This window comes from Aulostomus chinensis, chromosome 6, assembly GCF_037954235.1.
Source record: "Aulostomus chinensis isolate RoL2024-O1b breed Wild chromosome 6, RoL_Achi_v1.0, whole genome shotgun sequence".
Taxonomy (NCBI): domain Eukaryota; kingdom Metazoa; phylum Chordata; class Actinopteri; order Syngnathiformes; family Aulostomidae; genus Aulostomus; species Aulostomus chinensis.
Window position 1 is genome coordinate 2,450,039 of NC_141325.1, and position 18,405 is coordinate 2,468,443.

The window sequence follows — 18,405 nt, forward strand, 5'->3', positions numbered from 1 at the left end:
GAAAGAGACAGACGTGTATATGTAGCTTGAAGCTAATGGAGACTGACGACTAAAAACAGCAAAACTGTCCTAAAAGGTCAGTTTACAAACTCCCTGTTCATCGTCTGATATGAGCCACATCTTAGTCCAGCAGAACGATCAGTAGTCCACAACCACTTAGCACCAGCTGGTTGTGACCCTCCACGCTTGCTCACACCATCGCCCAAGCATCAGTGTTCTGGTTGGTTTTATCTCCAGTCAAAGTGTGAGTGGATAAGCGAGCATACAGCCGGAGAAAGGAGACGGTTTTGCTGTTAGCTGTCAGTTGCTGAAAAACACATCTTCATGAACTCAAGACATTATTTGTGAGTGCTTGAAAGGCAAAATACACGTTTTGGGTGAAGTGTGTCTTTAATAACAGTGTTGGCTCTTTGTATGGTCCTGAATTGTCAGCCTCTTCCTCCATGACTTCACATCTTGTTACCCGTATGTACATGTAGTGGTACAGTCTGTACTCTACAGGTACTCTGTTAGTAAAGAGAACTACATTGAAATTACAGGGTCATTAGCCTGATATAAAGTATTACCTGGTAATTTTATTTGCTGTAAAGCATTGACACCTCTTCAGTAAACTGCTTCAATTCCTTTCAAAGCCCTCCAGTTGCAACGCAGCTTGTCAACACTAAATCAGACACACACACATACACGCACACACACCTTCCCTTCCCATGCTGACAGGTGGTGTGTCTGTAACAAGTGAACAGGTGTTGCTTTGTGGCTCCGCCAAGAGACAGCAAGCTAAAAACAAACAATCAGCAGCGTCCATGTCCTGCTAATTACTGTGGAAGCGCTTTGTTGATCATCTAGTCTGACATTTAGTTAAAAGCCCGGCTGCTGAGCTCCAGCTTTGCAGTTAAAATAGAGATACTTCTCCTTTCCTCCCCCGTGGCACTCAAAGTTCAGACATGGAAAGGCAGAGGAAAGATTCAGAGGAATCACATGCTGAACCTTCTGAAGTCTGAGAATGTTGAAACAAATTTCATTCAGCTTTTCAAAATTCTGCCTCATAGGTACCTGCAGTCAAGGTAACATCCAAGTGGATGGTGGCCAACTCAGTCTCAGAGCCATGTCTAAAGACATTGCTCTGCTAAAACATTAAAAAAAATAATCAGAAAAACAATTTCTGAAATCTTCAGAACCATCCGGTGTAGTGCAATGTAAGAGTAAAATAGATAAATGCAAGATAAAAGGGTGGCCCGGTGGAGCAGTGGTCCTCACTGTGGCCCCCAGCAAGGAGGTTGTGGGTGGAGCCCCGGCTGCAGCACGGGGTCTTTCTGTGTGAGTCTCCATGTTCTCCCTGTTCCTGCTGGGTTCTCTCTGGTACTCCAGCTTCCTCCACAGTCCAAAGACATCAAGAGGGACCAGGTTAATCCAGACTCTAAATTGACCGTAGGCGTGGCTGGGAGAGCCAATGGTTGTCTGTCTCTATGTGTTGGCCCTGCCATGGACTGGTGACCCGTCCAGGGGGAAGGCTGCTGGGATAGGCTCCACCCCCACCACCCTCAACAGGAGAAGAGGGAGAACATGGAGGCATGGAGGGATGGCAAGATAAATGTCTAAAATGAAATGTCAACATGTTGCTTGTTGGTGTCGTCCCTCATCCTTGTTCTCTTCATCTTCAATAAATCTATCGCAAATTTTAAAATAATTTTAAGAATTTCTGCAAAAGAAAATGCTTATTTCTGCATGCTTCCATTCTCTAGTTTTAGGAGGTGGTGCTAAGTGTTTCACCAATGCTGGAGAAGAAGAGGGTGTAGCGAGATGACATCATTGAAAGTGACAGTTTCAACCAAAACCAAGACGGATATAAACGAAGGAAAACAAAACACAATTCATTATGTGGAGAGTTTTGGAAAAATGCTATCACAGCTCTGTGTTCACACACCTACTAGCAGCTTAGGGTTGATCATGGCTGGAGGGAAACACAGAACAACGTTTCTTTAGGTCCCGGCCATCAGCTGGCAGTTGTGTTTGCTTGTGTCGATGTAAATGGCTCTAGGTCATTCCTTCCCTTTCATACAAAACATTCCTGGAAATCATATATGACCAGCGGTGATGAATACGGGGGGAACTTGGCCGACCTCTGACTGAAGCAGCCAAGCCACCAGACGACGCAGCTAAAACCTGGCCAGAGAATATGAACACACAAATGGAGCCGCCTGGAATAATAATTCAAGTCCCACGATGGAGCTCAGGGAGCAAATAATATACAACAATCTGAGGCACAGCTCATTAATCCTGACCCATACATGCAGCGGGACGACCAATTCATTTTCCCCACCAGTGCAAGAACGACACTGGACATTGTTCCCAGTAGTCTCCTGAGACGGCAGCAACAAGGAGCAGCTTTTTGAAGGCCGATGACAGTAGCATCTAGTCAATACTTCTACAGGACCAAATCAGAATAAAACCTGATCAAAGAGTTGTGAACTTCCTCCCATCCATCACAGGACAGTTCCATGTACAATGACGATAAAGGCTTCTTCTTCTACTACTGCAAAGCCCCAGACAACTGATGGTGGCTGAGGAGGATCCTGACCAACATCAAATATGGCGTGTGGACTACAATGACGCACAAGCGCCTCAGTGCAGCAGCTGCATTCTCTCACATCAGTCTGCCAGTGTCCAGAGCTCAGGCAGCATTTCTACTAAGATGATGATTTCTATGTCAGGAGGCATCGCTCGCTGGCACTGACATTAATCCAGAACTGTTCAGGTCTGAATTTTTATTGGACTCCTAACCCAAAGATCTCAGTATATCTGAGAGTACAAATATGACTCTGCTTGGTTTTAAGCCCTAATGAACAAATGATTTCTGCGACAATGACTATAATCCTTAGCAGGCACCAGAGCGGTGTTGTAATTATGTCAGTGATTGAAACACTGGCCAGTCAGACGCTGCCTAACTGCGGCCTCGACCCTCACATTGATCACAGTCTCCGGACTCAGACGGTTCAGGGCCGCAGCAGAACCTGCTGTCTGGCGTTTGCTTAGACTAAAAAGCTGCTAAAAGCTGGGATCAATGGGGCGGGAGAATCAATCAGGATCATCTGTGTTTATACAACTCAGGAGGATTACCTCACTGTTACTGGAATGGCCTCACAGGAATGACCGGCCATTAGAACAGTGGGACTAAACACTGCCCCGCTGTTTACATAAAAGGTAACGTGGGCCCGGCCTCGGCTCTGTGTGCCAGAGACAATTAGGCCCCCATACAGGCCCTAATCCACTGCCAGGCGCAAGGTACTGTAATCAAATTCAAACATAGCTGGTCCCCTGAAAACAATGAGGGCCGGGATTACAGCGAATGCATGTGAAGATGGAAAATTAATAAGCTTAACCCTGAGCATGTGCTCCAATATCTGCAACATACAGCTCTATCTCAGCAGCACTGCGCCCCTGGTTCTGGAATTATTCTGCCGGTAAGGAATTTTTCAAGTGTTTTTGCCATTTTTCTTTTTAATAACCATTATCTGCATCTATGGCAGGTCACATGATTGCCTAGAGAGAAGAAGAAGAAGCCTGACACGTGCTACAGACGTGTGCTGCGTGTTCCATCAGCAGAGAGGTTTGCACCAGCCACACCGACTTCTGCAGTACGTGTGTGGCTGTGGTTCTGGCTGCGGACACAGACGTCTCCATGGTGATTTGTCATTTTAAACGTCTGAAGGACCAAGCTGGGATAAACAGACACGCAGGGGAAAAAACATGCAGATGCGGTGACGTTCGTATCTTGATCACAATCAGCGTGGCTGCTCCACTTGATCACAATCACGGTACATGATAAAGTGTGATTACCGGAATGTGAGCAAATGTGGAAAAATAATTCAGTCATGTTCCTCTTCAGACTTCTGAAACGTTACCAGGACAAAAACATCACGTTCTGTTAGTGAAACCAGTCCAGTCGCCAGCGTTGTGTGACGCTCTAAATAATTGATCCACTGTCTTTCATCTGCTTCTTTGTGGGCCTTTGTGAGTCCATTGGAAAGAGTCTTGGAGCCACAGTGCCTGACATGATGGATGGGGGTGGGGGGGAAACGGGACAAAAATCAGAGAAAGCATTTTTAAATTTTTTTTTTTTTTTTTTTTTTTTTAATGGTGGCAAAATGAGTCCATGGACTTTTGTAGCACCACTGCAGGGCCTCATGTTAGCCATCCTGACGCAAACTGAATAAAAATTAACAAAAAGTTGCAGCTGGATGAAGGAATAAAGTAAGGTGACAAAGGGAAAACTCAGATGACAGCAAATAAAAAGCAACACAAAGGCCCCAAAGAGGAGAGCAGCATGCAGCAGGTGCTGGTGTGTGTGTGTGTGTGTGTGTGTGTGTGTGTCTTGGTCAAGATGATTATAGGAGATATCAGGTAAAAAGGACAAATGATGTTATATTCCTCCAACACAGATTCAATCCTCTGGGGCAACTGCGCACACAGACCTGCCTCGGTCTCTGCCAGTGGGAGAGCTGAAACTTATTTGAAAGGATTGATCAGTCTAACTGAAATATTTAGAATAATTCTGAATGTCAGGGATGAGCAGGTTCATCTCAGGGACCTCATATCACATCTTTGTGATTCTGGTTGGTGAAGTCTTTCTCAGTGAGATTTGGATGGTTTTGAGGGAGGTGGAGGAGAATTGAGGAGGATTTGGTTGATCCGCACTTATCATGTGGATGGAATCACTCAGCAGTCCCACCACCATCTCTCCCCGCCACTATGCACCGCTACCACAGCTTGACAGACGCTGGAGCATGTGGACGTATCAGATGATAAGGTGGACTAAAGCCCATAAATACGGCAGCCTGACAGGCCGGTGAACCAGTGTTGAAACTCCGCTGCGCCACCCGACAGTCTCAGCTGTCTGCTGTCCTCCATCCTGCCTGGAAGGTTTTGTTGTTTTAAGGTCTGACTGGGCGCCGTCGGAGGGGGGCACTTGCGGGGGGTTAATTTATCGCCTCCATCTATGAAAGCGATGTCTCCTCGTGCGTAAAATGCTGCGCTTAGCGCGTCCTGGCGCGGACGACTCCTTGGGAAAAGTGCGGTGTCGGTCGCGCTTCCTTCACGCCCCGCTGCTGTGGACTGGTACTGAGCGGGAGTGGCATCTCGGCGACAAAATCTGGATGAAAGAGCGTCCTTTAGAGCTCAGGCATGCATCGAGTAGTGAGATCATTGGCGTTATAAATATCCCGCTGCCAGCAGAAGCGCTCCAGATCCTGCAGCCGGGGCAATGCCCAGGAGCGCTGCACGCTTCTGGCGGCCAAACCTCGGCAGCGACTCCAACATGCTGGAAGCGGCCTAGCGAGGGTCCCCCCCTCTGAGGAAGAATGAATGTTCCTCTCTACCTTCTGACCTTCGCTCACTTCATTTGCGCCGCCGCAGCCGGAGCAGAGCGCGTCTCTGTGGAAAGCCAACTTCTGGAGGAGGGGATCCGCTCGGGACGCAGGACTTGCAGGCTCTACTGTAGGGTTGGCATCGGGTTCCACCTCCAGATTCACCCGGACGGCAGAGTCAACGGCAGCCATGAGCCCAACCCGCTGAGTAAGTCATCCACGCTGATTTCATACACGGATCCTCGACTGCTGAATTATGAAGGCGGATGAAGCCTCGGCGCGTCCCGCTGACGACTTGAATGTAGACACGTTTGTGTCAGAGCGATGCGCGCGTTTTCCTCTTCTTTTTTGGATTTTTTGTTTGTGTTTGAAACGGCACCCCTCGAAGTCATCACAATAAACACCGAAACTTAGTCCGGCTGACCCGTTAATACCCGAGCAGCGGCCATCTGGGCGACGGGCTGGCTCGCGTCTCCCCGGGATGTCGGCAGGTAGACTATTTGTGGAAGTAACAGGTGCAGCCGCGAGACACCGGGGGGCCACCGGATGTATCAACGATGTGAGCGCACAAGAAACACGCGTGAGCCTCGTCCCAGTCTTTCACTGAGGGTGTGTGTGTGTGTGTGTGTGTGTGTGTGTGCAGGGGGGGGGGGGGGGGGGGTTCAATTCCAAGGTTTTATTTGACAGGGACGCATGTGCCAGATTTAACCACGAGGCCGCTTTTCATCCCAGAGTGAAAGGACTTAAATGACAAAGTTGTCCAACTCGTTTATTCCGCAGTCTGAAAAAAGAAGAGTCGCTACAGGTGCGCAGCCACGCACGAGCCACACGCAGAGATCAGCGCGCCCAGGTTACTGAAGCTCGTGACCACGAATCTATGAAAACATGCGGAAGCAACACCTTAAAGCCACAAACTATGAAAACAAATCACATCCTGGGGCAACAAATGAATCGAACTACGGAAGTTATGAGTTATACGCTATCAACTGGAGGACCTAGTAAAGCGTGGGAACAAAATACATCTGGTGGCCACACACCGACCAAACTGTGGGAATAACTTGTTTTTGTGGCCACAAAATAAATAAATGAATACAAAAATTACAAATATAAGTTTGTTCCTCTATGGCCATTCTGGTGGTGCATGAAAAGACACTATTAATGTTAAAATAATCACTTTAATCACTGTCAGATTGTTTAACAGACGCTCATTAATGAAGGGAAACTTTAACTCACACAAATGCTGGTGTGTGAGTGACCTCTGACCTGCTCCTTCTCCGGACGCCAGCAATGCACCTGCCAAGTATGAAGTTGATGGGATGTTTGGTTGTGGAGACCAGCCACCAACTCGCCCAGATGTCCAGATATGATCAGGAGCACGAACAAACACAGTCTGGTTCTTTTCCCTCTCTTTCCTTTGGCTCGTAGATTTAAATAAACACTCAGCATCTTGAAGACGATGGTTGTTAAATTGGACCGAACCAGGAACAACAAATATCCCACGTAACAAGACCACGACATTAAAACGATAGAGATTTTCCACCTGAAACATCATTGCGTGAGATGGAAATCGGGATGGTAAATAAAAGCTGGATGACGATTACAAGACTGATGGCACCAACGCAGTGGAATAACATCCATTTACATCAATCCTGGTCGAAACTGTCGGAGCAACAGTGTGCAGGTGGTGAGGTGACGACAAAAGGGTTCAAAAATTGAATTTCAGCAGAGGATTATGTAGTTTTTTTCTTTAAAAATTGAATTTCAGCAGAGGATTATGTAGTTTTTTTTCTTTAAAAATTGAATTTCAGCAGAGGATTATGTAGTTTTTTTCTTTAAAAATTGAATTTTAGTAAAGGATTATGTCGTTTTTTCTTTAAAATTCTATTCACTTCAGCTCTTCAAAGAGGAAAGTCAACCTTAATTTTACGGGATTAAAGCCTTATTCCAAATGCCGGTGAATTATTGAGCAGACGATTGGGTAAAGAAGACTCTGACTGGATGTTTGTTTGAGTTAATAAACAGATGTTTGGAACAGTTGTGCCTCTGTTAGTAGTGAGTCTCTATTAGCCTTAGGCTAAAAATGTCACCCAGCTACCAAGACGTCATGCAGGGAAAAGAAATGTCTTTGCGACTTCAAGACCCCAAACAGAGCACTTGATGGAGCTCAATCATCATGGCTTCTTTCAAACAGACTGGCCAGTCTGGAGATTTGTCTCATAATGTGAGGCATTTTTTCTCGCATTTTAAATCCCTGTGTCTTTTATTAAAAACGAGACATCACGACATGCTTCATACACTCAGGTCGGCACTTTGCAGCCGCATGTAAGCAAAGGACCAACCACGGAAGTTCTGACTTGAACATTTCATACATGACCCCGGACATGTAAGCTGGGAGACTCGCCTCATAAATCCAGTTTTTAGTTGCTCTTTTTTGGTTTGGTTTTGTTTTTTACTGCGCCATCAAATCCCTCATTGCTGGTGTGCTGAGGAGACAACCGAAGCTCACGGTGGAAGAGCACTTGTGCCTCCATTTCACAGGCGCTTTCAGAGGAGTTGTCAGGTTACATTTCAGGCCAACAGCCATGTGGCTTTAGATCCTGCATGACAGCGCAGGAGACGACCAGGAGACTGGACGTCCGATGATCCTTTCACCATCAGATCCCATTAGATGCAAGTTACACACCATATCACAGCTCTGAGGCAGAATTCAGAAAACACAGCTTATGCCTGGTCAAGTCACGCAAGTGACAACATGTGTGGTTTGTTCTCGGGCTGGGCGTTGTAATAATATGATAGTGATGTACGTCTACATGTTGATAGATATCCATAGCTCAATACATGATATAATAGTGGTACCGGTTTGAAGAGGTTGTCCTTAATCATTCATAGTTTGTCAACATAAACAGGACAGCTCACCCTCCCTATATTTGGCTTAAAATGTCTCCTTAAAGGTTTTCATGAAAATCACGGAGTTTGCAGTTGCTGCGCGGGACTCTTCATGCTGGGTGGGGCAGTGCTGTGTGGGAGAAAGATTTCCTTCCAGCCAATGAATTCCCTCATTCTTCACCCACGGTGCTCGTCATGTCTACGCTCCTTTTTGATTGCTTTCATACGAGCCAAAGGACGACGCCATAGATGTTGTTGTTGTTTTTTGGCAACACTGTAGCGACACTATCGTTAGCTGTTAGCCAACAGCAGAAGTGGGTGGACATTTTCATACTCTCATTGTCGTTACTGGCGTGGTCACGGTGATTTCACAGACTGGTTGAATTTCCTGTCTTGTTTTGCAATGACTAACGGAAGAATTTAGCTCCATAGCTTCACCCTACACTTTGTCTCCTTTGAGATATCCAAACCACTTAATTTAAGTTCCGTAACCGTCACAGGTCCGTGACAATACAACGTGCATGATATGAGTGATGCTGCTGTAACCATGACAACCAAGCCAAAGTGTTCCCCTAAACCAATGTTAAACCAGCTAAAACAGATCATAACCATAGTGCAGGAAATACTTCTGTGGGGAAAATGAGAACTATTCAATATCTGGCATTATGAGCCTCATTGGTAAATCAGCTTTTCTGCCGTGTAGGTATCAGTTCAAACAGTGGTGAGGTGCCCGGGGGGACATGTCCCCTCCCCCAACAACATTGTTCATAACCTATATGTAAAAGATTTTGGATTATTATAATTCACCTTGAATGCTTTTTAAAGCTAAAAACACTCACCTGAAAAAAGGAAATGCACTCCTGTACTAAATGACCCTATACTTTATATGTGTGTGTGTGTGTGTGTGTGTGTGTATAGGTGCAGCTGAACTAGTAGACAGTGATGACATGACACCACAGCAAGTCATGTCACATCTGCTGATCCAGACGGCTGACGAGCGACAAGATACAGACAATGACAAGCGAGTAAAAATACACGCTGTCGGCCATCAATCATCAGAGCATGTTGTTTGTCCTCCCAGGTGTCCTGGAGCTCTTTGCGGTTTCTCAGGGGGTCATCGGCATAAAAGGAGTCTACAGTAACAGATTCTTGGCCATGAATAAAAGAGGACGGCTCCACGCCACTGTAAGTATCCTAACATACTTCTCCTGGAGCTTCACAAACAGCTTCTACACTCTTGAACGCATCCTAAACACATCTGCACTGTGCAGCGTTACTACCACTGATGTGTGTAATCTACTGTCATAGATAAAGGGGCGTTAACAATGTTTAATTAAATTACTTTGTCATTGCATGCTAACACAACAAAACAACAGGGAAGAGGACTTTTTCTCATCAAACAGAATGGAAAAATTGTGTGAACATTTTTTTTTTTTACAACTAAAGTCAATTTTAGTGATTTTGGAGTGTAAATTCCTTCATTAGAAGTGCTAAGCCCATGCTACGCGCATATGAACTGCCCTACAGATGCCTGATGTCAGTGTCACCACAAGTCGCTTCACTCTCAGGAGGTTTTGGCAACCCTTTATTTCCGAAAAAACCTTTGTAATCTTCTGTAACAACTTGATAGCAATTAATGTGGGTTTTTTTTAGACACACAAAAAGCTTTGAAATTCATATGTGGTATTCATCCATGTATTTTGAGCCCTCGAACAAAACATTATAAATATCTTTGGCTAGTGTTAACCACAGATCTTATTTTGGACATTAAAAACCCTTTCAACAACCCCACTGACTTTGAGATGAGGACACTGGACGCTCAACAATGCAAACTGACTTTCAACTTTTCATTCCTGCGTTGCTCGGTTAGCAGCATAGATTAAAGTCAGGGTTAAAACCAGTCTTCCAGTAAAAAGCGGGTATTTGTACATACATGCAGACCCACAAAAACAGCCAGTATAAATAAACAGTCATAAATTGCAAATTTACTGCCAGATAAAATACAAAGGATAGTAGCAGTTCTATATATTGCACTCATGCATCTAGCCCATAGGGTGTGTGTGTGTGTGTGTGGTCACATTGGGTTTAGTTGTATAAAATGAATGTCTTCAGCTCATTATCATTTACACTCTCACAGTGTAATTAATTTTAAAGATCCAACACTGCCTGTTTCTAATTAGCGGTTACACATTCTCTTACTTTTCTAGCATTTAGACGAGTTCTGTAAGATGTTTGAGGTCATGTTTCAGTGTTTCACATGACAGTGGCATACAAGTATTTAAAGCTGCATTAATTGATTTGTTTTTACTGTGTGTGTATGTGTGTGTGTGTGTGTGTGTGTGTGTGTGTGTGTGTGTGTGGCTATTTTGGAACAGATAAACTCTTCACAACAGGCTCTCTCTCTCTCTCACTCACACACACACACACACACACAGCCAGATGGCCTCTGCTTTATCACCTTGTAAACTTGTTATGGCTAACATGCTAGCAACTATTTGCTACTTCCACACGCAGCAGAGAGACATTATCATCCTACTGCAATTGTTTTTCTCCATGATTGTATTATCTTTCTTTCTAACCAACACTTGAGAAAGATACCTGGCTCTTTAGCTGCTAAATGTTTCACTCTCTTCACCTGGTTGGCTTGTACTTTGTTGGTGGTAGGTGGAACTCAGTGGGTTCATCAAGGCTTGTTAGCTAAAAGCAGCTGCCTGCTGCTGCTGAAGATGGGAACACAGTAAATTTGCCATAAACCAAAATTATGCACTAAAAGAGGCTAACAATCTCTGTTAAATTGGGTGATAATTGCCTGTGGCTCTGCGTCAATATGCAACCTCTTTAATAGTTACCTCCACGAAGGAGCTGTCATCCTTGTCTGCTGGTTTTTGTTTGTCAGTAGGATTACACAAAAACTACCAAGGCAGTTTTCACAAAATCCGATGCATGGGATGGTTTGTTTCACTGAAGCTTTTGGGAAGTCGCCCATAGAAACTGTTTGAAAAAGGCCGGGAGGCACTCTTAAAAAAAAAGAGAAAAAAAAAGAACTTGTCAGCTGATTAAATGAACCATCTGTTTGTTGCCATTATCACAAGCTAACTGCAACCAATCAAATCAACAAACTGATGCTAAAGCTGAAGTCAGCTGGTAATGTTTGGAAGCAAAAGTCTCACTGTGATCACTCCTGAACCAAAGGTTGCATTTTTGTCTGAAAGCATAACTTTAAGCCTGTTTTTTCTTGTGATCTTGTGAGACCGACTGAATTGCAAAAGATCTATTAACCATAATGAAGAACTGCATTTTTTCTTTACTATTTTCAATGTTGCTTTGGCTTTGGCAGAGGTCTGCAAGAGCACTTGTGGATATGAAAATAACTGATCATAATTTATACTCCATCTTCCTCTTATTGGTGTGCTGGAAGGGGTTCAGCCAAATTTCCTCTGGAACAGATGCTTGCTTGCTCTGTGGGTACAACCTGATCTCACCGCCTAACACTGTGTTACTTGGTGGTGACACATTAACCATTAACATTACGTGCCAGCACCATGGAAACTATACCAGTAGAAAGTCAGATAGCATCACTTGACTGTGGAAGGCCACTAAAAGTTTCATGATGTATTAATTAATATCACAAGGTCTAGTAAAGTTTTGGGACAAAGACCTTCACTTTGTGAAGGTTAGCAGACCAACAGGTTTGGTTGCAGGACTTGACCATCTGCCTCCTGCTGCAAAGTCCTTTGTCTGTTGATACAAATTACCATTGTTACCATGGTGCTGCCGTGTAATTTCAACATTATGCGCCACCGCAACATTTCTTATTTATGGATTTTAACCAACTGCTTCTGTCATTTCATCGCTGTCATCGTCTTTGCCTGTGAGAGCGCCCTGTTGTGTAACCACTCATAGCGTGCTTCTCTGTCTCTCTGAGACAAAGCTTCCATGCCAGAAAATTAATAACCATAAATCAGTTACTATCAGTTACCAGTTATATGTGACTTTCCAGTTACCAGTTACTGCGACTTTCTCAAACTTGGCCTAAATACTGTGACCTACATTTGATGAGGTGTTGATCTAATATTCCTCTCTGCTGCACTTGTTTTGATGTGATCTGAAATCATGACAACTTCGCATTGCCATCTTTGATTTTTGTATTGAGTTTTATAGCTTTGCATCAGTGCTACACAATAAAATCCCTGAATCTGACATCAGCATGTCATGGCATACTGCTGTAATCGTTAGCCATGGTTTTGAAGACTTTGAAATGCCCCAAACACACAATAAGCCCAAATCTGCCCACAGCAGCTGGGCCTGGCTGCTGTAAGTAGGCTGGTCAGTTAGCCAGTTACACTGTCGAGTCATCTGAGGGTGCTTAGGCACGCCCGCTGATAGACGGGACTCCCTATTAGCATGTGTTAATGGGAAGAGCAGATTAAGTCCTGTCTGGGATGACTGATAATATACAGAGGAGTGAGCCACAAAGTGAAAATCAATACGCTGAGCAAACAATCAGCCAGTCAGGCAACTATCAGAGAACCGGAGAGTCTGTGGCGAGTGTGCTTGCTGAGCATCAGCGATTTATGTCCCCTCAGCTCTTGGTTTTGTTTCATGAAATCCTGTCAGCAGGGAGTGATGTGGCATCTTCCATCAAAGCAAATGCTTGTTCGTAAGTGACTATTAGCTGGAAAGCAGCAGATGCTTTTGCTACTCCGGGATCAGAGGGACATTATAAACTTTCTCTAGGTCATGCAATATCCCCACCAAGATTTAAAAATGACAAATAACAGGCATGAAGAATGAAACCATGCCAAACAGCAGGTTATGTCCTCAAACTAGAGACTTAATAATTTCAATTTTGTTGGTCTGTGCAGATCAAAAGCCTGGCATTGTGGGATTTATAAAAAAAACAAAAACAAGTTTGTCACTGAGTAGCCGGGAGATAAAATTTGACCTTGATACAGTAGACTTTCATTGGCTTCTGCTCTTTGAAAGGATATAAGCACAAAACATTCTATGATGTCATCAGGGGCCAGCAACCTATAAAGAAGTGTTAACAGTCTTTACACTTGCAGAGGTTGTAGCTGCCGTGTTCAATAGGATTTCAATTCTAGATTCAGATTCAGAATCTATTGAAGTTTTTTTTTTTTTTTCTTCAATTGACGTTTCAGTAATAAGACACACGTGAAACATCACAAAAGTCCCTTTTCTACCTGAGGTTCCTGGGGCTTTGTTCCTAGGAGCTAAAACGGTTCCTTTGACCCGTTTAGTCTGTGTCTAGATTGTGGTAAAGACCAACAAAGATGCAGCAAACTATCAGCTGACATGTGAAAAGGCTCTGCCCTTCACCGTCTCCTATTCCCGGGTGAACAGATGGAGCATTGTGGGCTCTCTGTTTCCATTTAACCAAGTAGTCCAGTGAGTAAGACTAATTTAAATTAAAAAACATAGTCGGATGTTGTACAATGATGATTCCAGTGGTGATTGTATGGCTTAACAACAAAATATGACCACTAAAGAAAATGCAGATGTGCATTTACTATGCAGGAATTCCCCACTGACCACATCTCTGATGAAATACTGATCAAACTACATACTAAGTGTTGTCTTGTTTTTCGTCTTCCAATGTGTGGGCCACCCAGTTTCTTTTGACCAAACTGCTTTTTCAAAACTGAAAAAAATTACAAGCGCACCTCTCCACATCCCTCTGCTCTTCTTCATGAGCCAATCAGATGTTTGTGTACCTGCATGACTAATCAGATGCCTTCCCCTCTAGGAGGAGGACAATGGGCTTCATATGGAGATGAGGACATAGGGTAGCTGACTGATCAATGAAGATTTAGTAGCAAATCAATACGTACTACTAACAGTTGCCTTACTCATGGGTATTTCAGCGCTAAGAATTTCACAAAGCCATTCTCATATGTTGAACTGCCTTTTTGTTCTATATACGCTGTGTATTTTCTCATGGGAAGAAGGGTGCAGCCTCGAGGAGCTACTAGCAAGCATTTCTGCCCTTAATACATGAAGTGGACTTTCAACATTCTGTAAATTTAAATAGATTTGAGCTGGACTTTCTTTGATGTGGTAAGATATATGGCACTCAGTCCTCTGTCTCCAGTCGAAGCTTATTTTGTCACAATGACTCTGCCTCAGAGAAATATTTGTCCAACTAAAACTCCAATCTGTGGCTACAGCTGCACTCTGCTATTGAACTGCCTTGATGATGTAGGCTAGAGGGAAACCTGGGAGAGCTACAGAGACCCAGGCCTCCTTCTGGGGTCCCTGAGAGGGAATTTCTTCATATTTGGTTCAAACCTGCATCAAACCCCGTATGTATGGGACACCTTGAAGGAATATTTCCAAATATAGAGCAAACATCCATGTGGATTCAAGGATGACCTGAAAAAAAATTCTTCTTGCTGAGAGGCGACAGTGCTGACCACTGCACCACCACCGCTCTAGGTGCAACATGATAAAACTAAAAAGAAAAAAAACAGAGTGGCATCACATTTAAATGTCATGATGCCAGAGAACTTAATATTTCTGAGGCAAAGTTATTTCTTGCTTTTACAGTTACTTTAATTTGAAGGCTATTTCATTAGATTGTAATCCCTAAAGTGTTCTCACATCTGAGTAGCCAGAGTGTGGTTCAGTTCAGATTTACCGGCTCAGATTTATTTGGAATAACAATCATGAAGACCTGTCCGAATTTCGGTAAGGACAGACAGGACCCATCTGTGATGAAATTTTATTAGGGTGGAGGAAACGTAAAAGTTGGTCATCAGTAACTTTCCATCTCGGCCCAACCCTGTCGATCCTGGGAAAGTTCCTTTTAAAGTGAGACCAACCCAGCAGGGCGAGGGCCAGGTTAACCAGCTGTACAAGCATTATGATTTTAACAATAAGATCCCTGGAATCTGGCTGGAGCTTTTAAAGCCTCTTAAACACAGTGGGGCCAAAGCTTCTTCCTGTTTTGTGTACGTGCCTATGTTCATGTTCATGCATGCTCCAGTGGGTTTGTTTTCAAATTAACTGGTACCAGAGCTGGTATGTCGCTGCACTGTGGTGTTCTACAGATCATTGCAATCCACCCATAGCAAAGACTATGTACAATTTTCTAATCATTTTTAAAAGAAACAGCCAAAGGGAACTGTTGGTCACTTTGAATAACTTAAACATTCTGCTGCGGCCTCAGCTCGCTCTCCAGTGATTGGCATGTTTACCAAATGCTGTAACGGCATCATTTTCTGCTATGCTACACTCATTAGCGAAGCAGAACAGTTTGTTTTACTTCAGAATGGCAGGAGGTTATACAAGGAAGTCATGCTGCAGCAAGAAAGCAGTTATCCCTGAGTACATGTTAGAGTTTCCCAGCAGAGATATTTTTAGGCCCAAAAGTGAAAATCTGAAACTCAAATTCTGCCTGTTACGTACAGAAATACACATGCAATATGTACAATTTATGACCAGAAATATCCACTCATTCACATTTCAAAACAAATAATGTAGGTACATCAAATCAAAAACATGCAGCAAAATCTCAGACACTTAAACCCCAAACATGCCACTCAGAATACCAACAGCAGTTATAATGTTAGACAGAGGGGTCTGACTTCAAAGTTTCTTTTGATAGCCTTTTGTTAATGTAACTTCCACTGCATAATGTAGTTCATCAACTTTACATAGAATGAGTGAGATGAGTGCAGAGGCATGTGGACTGTCCAGTCCCTCCAGAAGAGCCCCACAACATAACAGGGACATATCTAGTGTACAGAAGGGATAGTGGGGAACAGCCTAACCACGGCAGTTGCATGGTACATGGCACATTTAGAGCAGTTGATATATTCCATGTTTAAAGGTTTATTTATCAAAATCAAACAAAAAAAAATACACTGCTATATTATTGTATTTACTGACAAAAAGGTGAAAAAGTAACTCTTTACTCTTGTCCTCGTTCTTTTCAAGCAAATGTTTACGGATGACTGCAAGTTCAGGGAGCGTTTCCAGGAGAACAGCTACAACACCTACGCCTCAGTAATCCACAGGAACCACAGGACTGGTCGGGAGTGGTTCGTGGCCCTCAACAAAAGAGGGAAAGCTAAAATGGGCTCCAGCCCGCGGGTCAAATCCCAGCATGTCTCTACCCACTTCTTGCCGAGGGTAAGCCTGCATGACTGGAACGAGCGAGGCTTTACCATCACAGACAGGAATAAAGAGCGGCGGAAAAACCCACCGCCACCGCCTCCCAAACCACCTCCGGTCAAGGCTAACGTTCATGTTGGCACAGCACGGAGACAAGTCAAGTACTGGCCGAAGTACCGGTTTGGATAGATGTCACAAGGGATACATGGGTCATGGACACAAGTGACAGATGTGCCCATTTATCACCTTCCAAGCATTCCGGGTATTTATGACTGAACAAGCAGGGCTGCCGGACTCAACTATTGAGCTTTTCTTTGTCAAAGCTAGTTGGAAGTTGTTTATCCACTTGAATTGATGATGCTCTCATGTGTTTCATGTTCTCATCTTTGCACATTCACCTCAGAAGAAAAAAAAATTATATACGCACACATATATATGTGTGTGTGTCTGAACAAACATACACACGCACACTTCAAAAAGAAATGCTGTTGAAGCTGAAATCCATAATGTTTGATTGTATATTTCTTATTACGTGTCATCTATATTGGTGTTTTGGTAGCTCAACCCAGAACTTAGCATCGCCATGGGTCCCCTCAACCAAAAGCCAATGGGATTTTTACATTGGATTTGGTTAATTTGCAAAAATAAGTTTTGTGAATAATAAAAGTTAATGAGATTTCCATTTTTTTCCCACAAGATAATCTTCACATATGCTGCTTTTATGATTTTTGAAGCGTATATGCAATTGTTAGGGGTGCAAAGCTAACACTTAAGGTGGTGTTAACCACACACCTTATTTCAGGCATTTAACTGACTTGGAAAATAAGGGAATTGGACGTTCAACAATGCTAACTAATTTCTAGGATTCTGGACACCTTTTTGCACCCCTCTATGATGACAAACAGCAGAGCTGAAGCAGATTATACAACAGAAACGGCTTTCTGCCATGTAGATCTTTAAATAATAGGGCAATTTACTGGGAAATTGTGACAAGACTCTTCCAAATTGTTAATCCATAAATATTGTAATGTATGTGACACAGAGACATAATTTCCTGCCACTTTTGAGACACAAAATATTCAAAATCAGGGAGGTAGCATCACATCTCCTCCCCAAACATACACTCTGACCAACTGTTCCCTCTTCAACACCAGACTTGAGATAATCAACATGAAAATGAGGACTGGCTCTCCAGGGAGTTTCCCCCTTGTCCCAGACAGCTGTGAGGGATCAAGGAGAAAACTGTCCATCAAAACTATCATTTTAGGCACCGGCTGTCCCCGAAAAATCCAGAGTCACGACCTCACAGCATTCCACTCAGAAGCACCGTCGTCTCCGCAGGGATAGAGATGCAGAGAGCGAGTGCACCCATGTTTTGGGGAAGGTTGAAGCCGTAGGTGTATCAGATGGCAAACAGCCGTGGGGGATCTCTGGGGAGGAGGGCAGGGTAAAATGCCCCAGACCCTCAACTACAAATTTAATCATCACAAATTACTGAGCTACATTTGCAGATCCAAACTATGTCACAGCTTTAGTTTGGAATTACTCTGCTGACTGTAAATTAACCAATGGGAAAGTGCCCCGGATACATGCCACTAGGTGTAGAGGTATGACAGTGAACCAACAACAAAGACAAACAGTGAAAACATAAGCAGAACATTTCTTTAACTGTTAGAGTTGAAAGAGTTACGGAATGTGGTTATGTTAAAGGTCCTTATGTCTTTTCTTTTGGTGCACTTCAAATATACATTTTTCAATTTAAAACCTTCCATCATCGTCATCATCTTCATTCTGTATATGACAAAGTCTAGTTTCTTACAATGAAAAATAAATCCTTTAAAACATTTCTAGATGCACACCAACAATGAATCTCTGGTTCTTTTATCCAATTCAAAAGAAATCAGTAAAAAGTTGTATGCAAACATAACTGGACAAGAAACTAACTTGGAGAGGTTAGAGAGGAGAGCAAGCAAAAACTAAACTACAGGGTCAAACTCGTGTCACATCTGCCGGAACATGT

At 43.5% G+C, this 18,405-nt stretch overlaps 2 protein-coding genes across 6 annotated transcripts in view; one reads left to right on the forward strand and one right to left on the reverse strand.

The window, feature by feature from the left end:
• Positions 1-18,405, reverse strand: part of antxr2a (ANTXR cell adhesion molecule 2a) — a 130,755-nt gene that overhangs the window by 106,749 nt on the left and 5,601 nt on the right. The gene's annotated exons all lie outside the window — the stretch shown is intronic.
• Positions 5,282-18,094, forward strand: fgf5 (fibroblast growth factor 5). The gene is made up of 3 exons (XM_086205806.1): positions 5,282-5,571; positions 9,331-9,434; positions 16,209-18,094. The coding sequence occupies exons 1-3, from the start codon at positions 5,358-5,360 to the stop codon at positions 16,572-16,574; spliced, it is 684 nt and encodes a 227-aa protein (XP_086061932.1). The 5' UTR covers positions 5,282-5,357; the 3' UTR covers positions 16,575-18,094.